Source organism: Simochromis diagramma, unplaced genomic scaffold, assembly GCF_900408965.1.
Source record: "Simochromis diagramma unplaced genomic scaffold, fSimDia1.1 OVJJ01000361.1, whole genome shotgun sequence".
Classification (NCBI taxonomy): domain Eukaryota; kingdom Metazoa; phylum Chordata; class Actinopteri; order Cichliformes; family Cichlidae; genus Simochromis; species Simochromis diagramma.
Window position 1 is genome coordinate 7906184 of NW_024386860.1, and position 13210 is coordinate 7919393.

General features: G+C 39.4%; 1 protein-coding gene across 2 annotated transcripts; it reads right to left on the reverse strand.

The window, feature by feature from the left end:
* Window positions 1–4296: 4296 nt before the first annotated feature.
* rps19 (ribosomal protein S19) lies at window positions 4297–12086 on the reverse strand. Of its 2 annotated transcripts, none has more exons than XM_040030306.1 (5): window positions 11239–11309; window positions 10928–11028; window positions 10360–10543; window positions 7344–7398; window positions 4297–4350 (listed from the first exon to the last, which is right to left on the reverse strand). In XM_040030306.1, the coding sequence occupies exons 1-5, from the start codon at window positions 11307–11309 to the stop codon at window positions 4321–4323; spliced, it is 441 nt and encodes a 146-aa protein (XP_039886240.1). In that variant the 3' UTR covers window positions 4297–4320. The 2 variants fall into 2 exon arrangements, with proteins under 2 accessions (XP_039886240.1, XP_039886241.1); XM_040030307.1 differs by lacking the exon at window positions 4297–4350 and adding an exon at window positions 12027–12086 and having other exon boundaries at window positions 7297–7398.
* Window positions 12087–13210: the final 1124 nt, after the last annotated feature.

A 13210-nucleotide genomic window follows, 5' to 3' on the forward strand; every position in this document is an offset into this window, starting at 1 on the left:
ATTTCTTTTATATAATTTGGATATTTAATACCCATTTATAATCTTTAACAGTTTGCCACAGCTGGGATGTTTCTCCCCATAATTTTCATTGGAAAAATCAGACTGTTTTTCAGTCTAGTGTTCATGTTCACAGTAAAACCAGCATGAAGTAAGATGTGGCAAAAAAAAAAAAAAAAAAAGTACAATGGGAGCTCAGCCAATCAGGAGGATCTCAGATATCATCTTACGCATGTCAAAATTCTAATAAACATTTCCACACAGACATATTTTTCAAAAGATATTAATAAATATCTTACAGAGCTGTGTGTGAGAGAGCTGTGGAGTTTTAGATACTGGCCCCGAGAAGCTAGTGAAAGCCGCAGTGTTGGTTGGGTTCTTACATGGTTTGGTCACTTTTGACACCTCTGCTTGGCATTTCTTTGGGGATTTTTCCCTCCCTGCTACACTTAGAAAGATAGTGAGGGAGATAGAGGGATGATGAAGCACAGGACTCCAAACACACACACACTTCGTCCTATCTCAGTCTGTCACTGTGTCAACTATCTCCACAGCCGTTCAGTGTCACACTGGTGTCTAGCTGTCTCCCTCTGTCAGTCTTTTGTTCTGTGCTGAAGAAAGCGCAGGGCCGCAGCATCAAAGTATGAATGACTTGAAAGCTCTGATCTCAATGTGAGCACACACAAGCATGGGCACAGCTTAGAAAATAATATGGTCTGCATACACACATGTACAGAGAGCACACTGTGCAATTCAGTCGGTCCGGCTGGCTTTGTAGACAGCATCTGTTCTGCACCCCGTCATCTTCCCTTTGCACCCAACCCTCTGTGACAGGTGGAAGGGATTCAGACTCAAAAGCTGAGGAGACACACACTAAACTCCACTGACACATGGTTAGTGTTTCGCCTACACACACACACACTCATATATACACACCTGCTGTGGTGCAGAGCTACAGTGCCCCATGGTGCCAGGCAGGCTGAGCAGTGCGTCGCGTGTTTATACCACCTGCTCTTAGGCCAAACAGAGGATGAGGGATTAGACCTGACAGCCCACAGAAGAACAGCAACATACAGTAGACAGATGTAGGTCTATATACCACCCTTAAACTACCCAGGAAGTCAACCAGGTCGAACTAATTCTTTCTTCCATACGCACACACAACAAAACAGCAGGGCCATCCATCAATCAGCCGCTCACGTCCACTGGGAGATAAGTTTGTAAACCAGTCTTCTTATAGCTCAGGAGTTTTCTTACTTACGGATTTGTAACACACAGGGCAGCAGCTCATCTCTTCACCAAAACAACACTGACCTTTTGGCCTCAGACTAATTTCTATAAACAAGCTCTTGCAGACGAGGCCTGACCCTCACCACAGCACATGAACACACTCTGCACCCAACCTGCTGTGCTTCTTTAACCAGTGGAATTTATAGTAAGATATAAATAAATCAATAACACAGCATTAAAACATCAAGATGTAAGCAACGAGAATGAAAGAATATCTCAGCTCCCAGAAAATAAATAAATGAAAGTGAAACAACCTCAAACACGCATATAAAGCCTGCGTGACACTGTGAATTTTAACTCCATAAAAACTAATAAATCTGTGTGGTTTATGAGATAAATGGAAAAAAGTTGTTATCTTAACCAATCCAGCAGCATCTGGGTCAACTTTCCCAAGAAAACTATTATGGAGGAGATAGGAATGCTGGGAAAAATTCAGAGGAATGTCTTGTCTTCTGGGGAAAACATGCCACAGGGCATAGAGCTGTGCGCTGACAACGTGTGTGTACATGTGTATGTGCAGGAGCTCTCCTGATAGCTGTTCTATTTTGGAAAGACTTGTGCAGAGGATTCATTTCTTAGTTATCGGCTGTTTCCAACCCCGCAGAGGTGAGAGGCAGGTCTGCATCCATTCTCAGTGTGATCAAGCCGAGCTGCCAAAGAATTGGGAGCGCAAGTAGGTGCAGCCACCTCCACACAAACACACACACAAGGCTCAAAAATCCACTTGGTTGTGCATTTGTTAAAGTGGTAATTGTTCCACAGCAGTAATTGCCATAGTGAAGCCTGCTGATAATGACACTGCACACAATGAAAAATTGTTGCACAAACAAGTTGACTGACGGCAGCTGAAATTGTTTGGGGAGAGAGGCACACATCACCAAATGTGGTTGCAGGAACTACACATACATGAACAAGCACGCACACACAGGAACCGTAACAAGTGAACAAACATAAGATGTCCTCGGATAGATTCCATACATTTCTCTCTACCACTCAAGGACATGTTGAGCCTCTCCCATCTTCTAAATTGCAGGGTAGAACAAAAAGCGGGATCATGAAAAGGGGAGGAAGGGATGATGGGTTCAGGTGTTCAGGAACAGCTGGTCGTCAAATAAAAACAGGAAGGAGGGGGCGGACAGGGGACAGGGAGATGGAGGGGATGGCAGAGACAGTGGGATAGGTGTATGAAATGATTAATATTTCTCAAGAAAAGCCCTGAGTAATTGATGGAGACTGCTTATTATGAATGGCATTATGAAAAGATGAGAAAAACACACAGTCAGTTGGATGGAGCGACACACAATGCTTTGTGTGTGCTGCACAGTGTGGACAGTACACACAGATACAGTGGATGATAGACTGGCAAACACAGCAGGCTTACTGTCCATGGATCAACAACATGCTATCTTTCAAACACAGGGCCATCTATAAGCTCACTCAAACACACACAGCAGGCTGTGTACATGAGCTCAGCTGTGCGAGCACACAAAGCCTGCAGTATTTTTTTCCTCCTTTAAATACAGACATAATTGACATGAAATAAATCTATATTCTCAAAAAGAGGACATAGATGTGTACTGCGCTACACCGTGACTAACGACCCACGCACTCTTCATTTGGTTGTGCTTGTAATTTTTTGTTGCCCCAAGCCTTGTGGAGACATGAAATGAGATTAAAGCATGAAAATTAAAATGCAGATGCGATGATTTTCAGTTACTTGCCTGAATATTACATCCTGAAGCTGTTGTAATAAACATTTGAGAAGTTTTGTATAATGTTCTAGTTTAATTACTTTGGGGAAACTCGTGGCTGCGGAAAATAACGAACACTAAAAACTAATAAACCAATTTCAAATTTAATAGGATACTGAAATGTAACTATATTACTGCACCTCTGGATGTGAATGAGGCTGTTTTTGTATTTATTTGAAAATTAATGCTTTAACACTTAATACTTATAAAAATCACCTCATGGCCTATTAATTCAAACTATATGTATAGACAAGAGATTCTATTGGCTTTGGCACCCTCTGCAGGATTTTAGTGTCACTGACAAATTACGCATGTGACCCAGGATGCTGCTGGTCTGCCTTCATTTTTAAGTAACAGAACATTCAACTGCAGATGTATTTTGAATACCACATTTTTCATATATACACACTTACATAACTGCTTTAGATTGGGATTGAGACAATTTGCCTTTTAAAACATCAAGTTAAGCATACATGAATTGGTTTACTTAAAATATAGATCACGTATCCTTCATGTAAATACCTCATGGTTAGTTTTCCCAAGTTTTGCGTCTGGGGTGGCAGTCATATGAAAAACATGTCCAATATTTTCCCCATTCTGCTGAAATTGTCAAGCATTCTTATTAAATTTGGTTTTAATCTGTAGATGGCACTGTGGGCCCTGAATGAGGCTGTTAAACCATGACATCATTCTTTACAACTGAAATGTTAACTAGGTTCCTTATGGAAATGTAATCATCTGCCTTTGTTAAGTGAACCATTTCCAGCGGTTGTCATGGTATCAGCGATCAATTTGTACAAAGCACATCTGATAGATGAACAAAGTGGCAAAAACAAAAGATTAATATGGATGGGAAAAGGGGCAATGTGACAGCAGAGTGTCTGGCCAGTGATGAGAAGCTGTATTGGCTTAGTGATGGATCAGCTCGCCGGAAGCCTTTTCAAACTGCCCGATGAAACAGCTCCCAGTCATCAAGCTTTTGGTAGCAAGAGGATATGAGGATCTGAACAGAGCCCACGACCAATGGTCATTCACTGCCCTTTAGACAAAAATGACATTTTGACCAGAGTGCCAGACATCAGCTAGGGATGAATTACTGCAAAGACTTCCCTTCTTTTAGAAAGCGTGGTTCATAATATTCAGGGAAACAGACTTATCAGCAGTTCATCTATAAAACTCATTCCAGTTCATTAGCTTGAAGACTGATTGAATGGGTTCAAACTAATTGTTCATGCAAGTCAAAAATCACAAGACACAATTTGACTTTTCCAAAAAAGATTTATTAAACAGATTTCTTGTTTGCAGCTGCAACCTGTAGAGAAAAGTGAGAGAGAGAGAAAACATGAGATATATCCAGGAGTGACATCCTGCATCAAATGAAAATCTCACACCTTTGAAAACATCCCTATAATTCAGAATAAAATTACCAGCAGTGTTAGTGGGGGGTATTTAATCAATTCATTAGGCTGCCATGGATGAAGATGATGATCTCAACTATTTGAACTAATTTTATTCTACAGCAATCAAATGAAAATACACATTTAATTCATTTATTTTTAAATGTCACTCCACTGCATTAATAGTCAGTCCACAACTTGAGGGAGCAAGACGCTATCAAAAATGTAATTTCACAGGGACTTGAGAGCAAACACAGTCTGGAAGAGAAACTGTTACTGCTGCTGCCAAAAACCACCATGAATAGTCTGATAATACATGGCAGAAACCTCACTTGCCAGGGAAAAGCCTATCTCACATAAAAAGTCATCAGAAAGTACAACACACACGAGAGATTCTAGAGGTGGTAGGGGAGCCACACCAACAAGCTTCCTGCCAGTTTTTGTGCAGCAGGCAGGGCCCAGCCCAGGTCTGCTCATCTGCATACTGCTCATTAGCATGGATAAACAAGGAGAAAACTGGTGCCATACGGCAGACTTGCCAAGCATGAAATTCCCTCCTCATGTTTACCCCTTTTACCCTTGGATTATCACAACATTGCTGACTCTCTCTTGATTTTTGACAAGGCCCAAGTGTGATTTGTTTTTTAGCGAAGGCTAACAAACAATTCCAGGAGTGTGCCACACAAGACACATAACTCAACTGGCTGGCAGAGGGGAAAAAATTTGCCCAAGGACAAGTGCTTTAAAAAAACCTTGCATGCCAAAGTGATGGGGGCAATGTACTCCCACAACAGACAAGGTGTCGCATCAAAGCAGAGGATGATATTTCTGTGGTGATCACACACTCTTAAGGCACCACCCTGAGTCTGTCAGAACGTCACATAAAATGACAGAGAGCATCATACAAAATCAGTCACAGGAAACAACCTTTGCCTGGCCAGCATGAGGTCGTGATGACATTTAACAGCTGGGGAGCCTGATAGTGGTCCGCTTCTTTTCTACCAATTCCATCAGGCTGGAACTAGAGCTGGCTGACATATCATAGCGTAGCATGTTAGATACCATGTGATTTTAAGCATAGGCTTAATATTGAAGCTTGGTACATAACACAGGTTACTATAAAAATGTGTTTTGTGACAAACATTTTACATCTGATTTCAGTACCTACAGATCACTTTCAGATTATACTTCAGTGGCTGCAGCTTTTTACATTTGCAGCTGAGACTCATTCCCTACAAGAGACACCAAAGTTGTCTCAAAGGGGTATGCTCACTAGGCACGCCATTTTCAGACTTGCACACGGTTGACATCTTTATTATAAAATACACGGTTAAGTGAAATTCATCTCAACAGTGCAGAATCTTACTTCTATAAATAGCTGCACCTTTGTTTACAAGTGGTCACCCATAGGTACCTCCGCATAGTCGATTTGGATTTCCTTCCTGAATCAACTCCCAAAGGGATGCGTCTCTCCTCCTTGTCTCAAACTGGGAATTCTTTTGCATGTTACACAAATGTCTCTACAAATAATCAAAACCTACCCATCTCAATTTAGATGCTTTTCTTTGGTTTACTATGTGTAAACATTCTCAACCATTAATGATACTTACTTTCATTGTGCTAAGCCTATTTTACAGTACTACATTTATGTCAATCTGCACAGGTATTTGAAAATTACCTGCCATACTGCTAAAGCCCAATAGCATGGGCCTCAAAATGGATAATCCTCTGAGTAAGGCAAGTGCTGACTGGTTGAGAGTTGGACCAGAAAACGGAAAAGCCATACCACAAATATGTGAAAAATCAAAAAAGGAGGATAACAGCAGAAGGTGGCTATGAAAGTGGACACTGGTTCTTGACTCAGTTTCATTTTAACTCTTTATACGTTACAACTGCCCTTCTCTGCGGTTTGCTGCCGAACCAACAGCAGCACAAGAGGGTTCCCCAAAGACCCATTGGTTGTGACACTGCCCCCAGGTGACAGAAAACAGCTACAACAAAACAGCCTGCAAAGCTGTAGCTTCTGCACAAAAGTGTGGACATACAAAAAACAAAACAAAAAGCCAACAGGACTTCAGCAGGATCTTCTTAAACTGAACACATCAAGTCGAATACCTATAATAACTGCAGCATTTTAGCAATACTCTCACTAGCTGCTGCCACTTAATGTTCAACTTGCAGAGCACCTAAATATATTTAGTAAATGATTTCATCCAGCTGGAAGACGACAATTTGATATACATTCAAGGCCAAAAAAAAAAAAAACCACTACATGTATCGTAAAAAAATAAATAAAAACAATTGAATGCCTGACACAACGCATACAACTGAGTTGAACAGTTTAACAAAACACAGCAAAAAGGTGGCAGAGAAAGGGAGACATGGTCATGGTGTTTAACAGCAGACAGCTTGTCATGTTAAAACATCACAAGCACAATAATTGGTGTACTGATTAGTGACAGATACAGTGCAAATTATATTATCTGAGATCATTAAGGACCATTAGGCCATCTCCTAATCTATGTGTATGGTCTTAATTTATTGAGGGGAAATGCTGCACTGGACATTGTAACCAAGAGCATTAATATTACTTAACATTAGCAAATTAATTTGTCCATTTTAGATACTTAATTGTCCTCAGAATATTTAGCTACAACCCATTTATGCCCCTCTCTAGGTTTTGTGCAGACCTAATGATTTTCAGTTTGCATAGGTTTTAGACCCCTTGAATATGTCAAGCCTCCACTGTACCATATAAGAAGGTAAAGACCACGACACCATCTCTGAATAAAGTTTTATTAGGATCATTTAATTGAGTTATTGTTAAGTGTATGCAAACTTCTTAGCATTTAGACAGTTTGGTGATTTTATTTTATTTTTTTAAAAACACAATAAATGAGTTTCTCACCTGGCCAGCAATTCTGTCCAGATCTCTGGTTCCCTGGGAAGTCAGTCTGCGACCACTGATTTTAAAAAAAGCAAGAAAAAGCAGAAATTAGCTGATACAACAGAATACCATTCACCGCTAGAAAAATGCTTAACACTACAATAATGAGTTTATGCCACACTAACCACAGCATTACAGTGAAGAAGCCACTGAACATTTTTTTTTCTCCACAGAACTTAATTTTCTTGCTCACTTCTATCCCAAGCCAATCAATTAGCCCTGTTGTTACAGAGTGATTAAATCTTTACTGCAGTCTCAAAAAAAAAAAAAAGATGATTTCTACCTTATGCATTTACAGATTTCAGTTATCCACATAACATAAGCTGGCCCATTTCACATCAGCAAAAGCAATAAACAGAAAACTGAGACACTGTTACTAAGTTTTGCAAGTATGAGTAACAGCATGTGTAGAGGCATTGGCGTAGGTGTGTACCACTGTGCCCATGTTACCCATAAAATAAAACAAGAAAAAAAAATCAATTCAAAACAATATTGTGGCATTTTCTTGAGCTCACCAAGTATCAAAATATCAACTGTCAGTTAGCTGGCATCTCCATGTTTTATCAGCAATAGAACGCTGTGCAAAAGTATGCTACTTGGGGGATTTAAGCTTCATACTCCAATGCTGCAGCAAATTGCTTACTGTGTGTGCGCTGAGGTTTTGTGTGGAGAGCCATGACTCATCTGGTAGCGTTGGTCATCTACCAATCCAAAGGTCATTAGATCAATCCCTGACTCCTCTAGCCATGTGCCAAAGTATACTTAGGCAAACTACTGAGCCCCGAGTTATCCTCAAAGGCATCCATCGCAGTGTGCAAGTATCCGCGATGGTTACAAAGCAAATAAATAAAAAGACTGTATGATTGTGTGAATGAGTGCTACGAATAATCAATTAAAGGTGGCGTACAGCTTTCTAAGTCGATCTACCATGATGTCCACTAATATTGGTATGCAGAGTCTAGAGGTACAAATTAATATCTTTTTAATATCCCCAACTAAAGACCAAGTTTTTAGTTGAAATACACATTATGAAACTGTACTGTGGAGTTAAAGTAATGTACTGTGACTAAAAACAAGAAACAATTGTAGAGAATTTAAAAATGTTTAATGACCAAATTAAGTTAATACCAAGTCAACATTTTCAATATTTGAACACATGTAGTGTAATACTGGATAATGGTGCTGGGGTGGGAGTTATTAACTAAAGCAGTTCACTCAAGGTTGGTCAGCATGCTCCATTCCAACCAAACCTTACTGCACAGCATTAAGGGGACACGCTTCATCAATAGCATTGCAGAACTTAACACTTGGGCTACCAAGCAACTCCAAGTAAACATGCGTATAATGGACAACTAGAGACACATGCATTTTAAAGCTTTGACAGTTCAAGCTACACTTACACTCACTCTAACTGAATGTGAGTGCTCTTGAAACCCCTTCTGGACACAACAGAAAAAAGATGACTGACACGGGCACTGTTAGCCTTACGACTCGATATCTATAGCTGATTACAATTTGCAAATAAAATCAGATGTATAAAATATAAAAACTATTCCTCAGTGAGTCAATTATTTCACCCATCTCTAAGCATCATGCACATGCCAACTTATACATGTAATCAGCTTTCTGCCAGAGCTTATATTATTTTTTTTACATGTTGTAGTGCCATTTGTGGGAGCATTTCAAGTTGCTATACAACTATAGCCCATATTTTAATAATATGTATGCATTAAGTCCATAGTAACTACATTAATTGCAAAAAAGTGCAATAAACTACAAAAAAAAATTGAAAATAGTTTGTTTTGTTTTTTTACATATATTTCTACTTGGAGAAATTTAAGAGGTTTATCCCTCAAAACTTTAAATACAAAAAAGTTGCAAAAAGTAGTTTACAACAACAGGAAATTTATTTTGAGTGTCTTCATAGTTTTATTTTGGAGATACACAAATTTTTATATACACTGCAGGAAAAACGAAAAAACAATCCTATGATGCAAATTTGCAGAGAAAACAGCAGGTGCATCAAAATAAACTATTTTCAGCAGTGCAATTTGAGTTCTAAGTATCTCAGAAACTATTCAGAAAAGTCAAACATGACCAGTATAGGTTTTTAAGGCCTACAAGTAAAAAACTACATTTCCGTGAAAATGACGTCACTTCCGGTTTCGGCCAGGAAATTGCAGACGTGATAGTTCGCGCTGACGTCTGTTTCACTGTGGGAAGTGTTACGAACAGCTGATCGGATCGGTAAAGCGTGTTTCTGGAATATTATGTTTTTGTTCTTGCAAGAGCTTTTTATGCAATTTTTGCAAAGCTTTATGTGGAAGGAAACCGTGACCGAGGACAAGCTGATGGCATAAGATGTAAGTACAGCTCCTCCGGTTTCATATACAAAACAAATTATTGCACTAGCTTACACGGTTCAGGTTCTACAGGGATTTAAAAATAGTTACACAAAACGGAGCGTGCTGCTCTGACCGGATTTAAAGGGTTAACAATGACTTTAAAAAATAATATAAAATAGTGTGCAACACCACTGAAGTTTTTTTTAACCTCTCTTTTCGACCAACGGCAGTCACTCTCCTCTCCAAATAACTTCTGCTTAGCTTTCCGAGCTTCCCTCGGGTCCTCTTAATCAGCGGTCTCCAACCTTTTTTGCGCCACGGACCGGTTTATGCCCGGCAATATTTTCACGGACCGGCCTTTAAGGTGTCGCGGATAAATGAGGGAGGGGCTAATAATCGGCTCAGTCATTTTTAATGATCGTTGAAAGCCCAGATCGTAATTGTGATTAAAATTCGATTAATTGAGCAGCCCTAACTGGTAAGTCTATCAGACAGCGTTTTTGCATTCACAGCTTTCTGTGTCTAATATTTAGAAAGGTCCGGGGCTGTATGAAGAAAAAACAAACAAACCAAAAAAAAAAAAAAACGCTTTTAAGTTCCAACCAATAAAAACAGTAAGAACTGGCACTTACCCATTGGGATCCTTCTCAATCATCTTGAGCAACTCAAGAGCCTGCAGCACCTTGCGAGCCACATTCTTTGATCCAACACTGTAGTGGGCAGGGCACACGCCGTTCCTCTTGCGACTGCCATAGATCTTGGTCATGGAGCCAACACCTGCACCACCACGGAGGTAAAGGTGGCGAACAGTGGATGCTGCGGAAGCATGAGAGATGACAGTGTTGTCATATAATATTTAGAACCTGAAACACTAAGCATTGTACAATGTGAATATTAAGTTTTTGATAAAGTGGGCTTACTGTGTCAATGGTTATAAATTTGGAAACAATTTAAAATGATCAGTATGTATAGTCTGTTGCATTCAAAAACCTTTTACTAATTAAAAGCACATTTGCATGTAAAATTGTCCCATCTCAAAGCACCATTTAAACATGTAAATGGAAACATCTTGTGGTAATACAAGCCTGAAGCTGTAATAAGTCTCAGGAGAACTTCTGAAAACCTTAGTAATTAAAAAAAAAAAAAAAAAAAAAAAAAAAAAAAACAACAACACACACAACAACAACTTGCAAGACTTACCAGCTCTGATGTAGAACCAGTTCTCATCACTGGGGGCCAGCTCCTTGTGCTTACCCAGCTTGACAAGGTCCACCCAGTCAGGCACCTTCAGTTTTCCTGACCTGGTAACAGAAAAGGTACATCAGTACGAAGTACATCAGAGGACTATATCAATAATTTGTTCGAGTGGGCCATTAGCATCTGTTAAGTTAAACAGCGTCACAAAATTTGATTAAAAATATGTTCAATAAAAAGTAAAGCTGCTCAGTGGAGCATACTATATAAAATATATTAACAAGCTTTGAATATGTAGAGGAGAAAATAAAACTCACTTCTTCAGGAAGGCCGCCAGGGCACGGACAAACTCCTGCTGGTTAACGTCTTTCACTGTGACACCTGGCATCTGAATGCGATTAAAATATGAATAAATACACACAAACTAACGTTTATCTACCAAAAAAAGCAACACACCAGACAAGCATCTCTCATAACTGCTCTAAGATTTCGCTGCTCACCGCCTCAAACCAGGAGAACTCTTAAACATCAATCCCAATTAGCTTCAAAGAATACGGAGCTTAGGTTAATTATTAAAATGCATCAAGAAAACAAATACTAAATAATGCTATGCAGCAAGACAAATTGGACAGGATACATGTGTACGACCCTTGGTGAAATTGCACGTTTCACCCGGTGTTTTAGCTTCATGTGCGCTAACTGACCATACACTCAACCACACTTCGTTTTCAATTGTTATCCTTACGACCTAAAAATCGACAAATAAAGAAACATCTGCCCAACCGATACACGATATCGCTTCTCGTAATATGAATATTCATATATTATAGCACAGAACACAAAATCAAATCAGTACAACTAGCCAGTTGAGCAGGCCTCAACGAGGTAGCATGGGGGCAGCCATTACTAGCAGATATGATATGAGCGCAACATTCAAATAAAATTCTCGCAAAAACTTATTAACACGTCAAAATACCTCGTGTAAAGCCTAACCACTGTAATTATCTGTACTTTATACTTTAACAGACCACGTTTGAAGAACAATTGTTTGAATTTTGAATACATTTATTGCTAAATAAGCGAGGAGTGAAAAATGCGGCGTTACCTTGCTTATGGACAGCCAAGGGAAGAGGGTGGAACGGGGTTTCCAACCCATGATAGAACGGGCACATCTCGTTTTTTAACGCGAGACCAGCGCGTTGTTTTTTCCAGCGATGCCGCTCATCACAAGTGTCGACCCTCCCAATCTAATCCATCTATCCGTTTTCGACTCTCTTTTGTTCGTCATTTAGGCTATTTTACTATCATCTACATAAATAGATTAGGGTTAGGGAAATTGCATACTAGTGCTACAAGTTGTACTTTACATAGTATTTAATCGGTTTTTGGTAATTTATTTTCATCTGTTTCTATCAAAAAAAAAAATCTTGTTTTCATTCTTCTCTCATAGAGATCTCCACTTTCACATTTAACTATGGCTGCATTTAAAATGGCAGCAGCCAATAGTTAGTACGTTTACATCAGTTATTGATTTGTCAGTAACTGTGCTCTTCCCGTAATGCTTGGCCCTTTTGAGACAGACAGTTGGAGGATAAGGACCTAAATGTCAATCTTACAGTTTGATTTCTTGTATTTTGCTTGTTTGTTTGTTTCTAATTATATATATAGGGGCAAGAGAGACTTTCTTAAAGGTGTATATAGACATCAATACACTTCTGCCTGCATATTTGTTTTCGTGTCTATAGATAGTGTAAACTGCTACATCAGAACAGCAAGCTGTTAAGAATTGCATAGTGTTTTACTCTTTATTTTAAAAAATCTGGAGAAAACTACATATATAACATAATAAATGTATATATGTGTGTGTGTGTGTGTGGGGGGGGTACCTTATTTACATAGTTCCCTGGCTGGAAGAGAATGTGTTGCCCTTTGCACAAATCAGATGGAAAGGGCAGCCATGCTCCAACATTGACACAATTGATATGTTTGCAGAGACAAGGGAGAGATAGAAGGCAGGTTGATAAGCAGAGGTTTATGAATCAGGTTTATGCTGTCAGTGGGGGCAGACAGTTAGACTGAGAGGGAGAGATAGAGATCCTTGAGCGGAATAAAAAAGCAAGCCAAGTCATAACCAACGATAGGTTAGAGCTCATCATCGCAGGGGCTTCACAACAGGTAACTGTACCTTTTTAATCTAATTTACCTCTTTGGCACCCACTGATTTCTCAACTCTGTCAAATTGACTGTCGCCATGATGAAAAGTTTGGCCCTATGTACTTTCAAAGAGCT

Bases quoted from the DNA above. Each gene is read 5' to 3' on its own strand.
- rps19 (XM_040030307.1), bottom strand. From the start codon at position 12,077: ATGGGTTGGAAACCCCGTTCCACCCTCTTCCCTTGGCTGTCCATAAGC. The intron at 11,029-11,238 runs GTGAGTTTTATT...TTCTGTTACCAG, and splicing joins CTGGCGGCCTTCCTGAAGAA to GTCAGGAAAACTGAAGGTGC. The intron at 7,399-10,359 runs GTAAGTGCCAGT...TTTTAAAATCAG, and splicing joins ATTGAGAAGGATCCCAATGG to TGGTCGCAGACTGACTTCCC.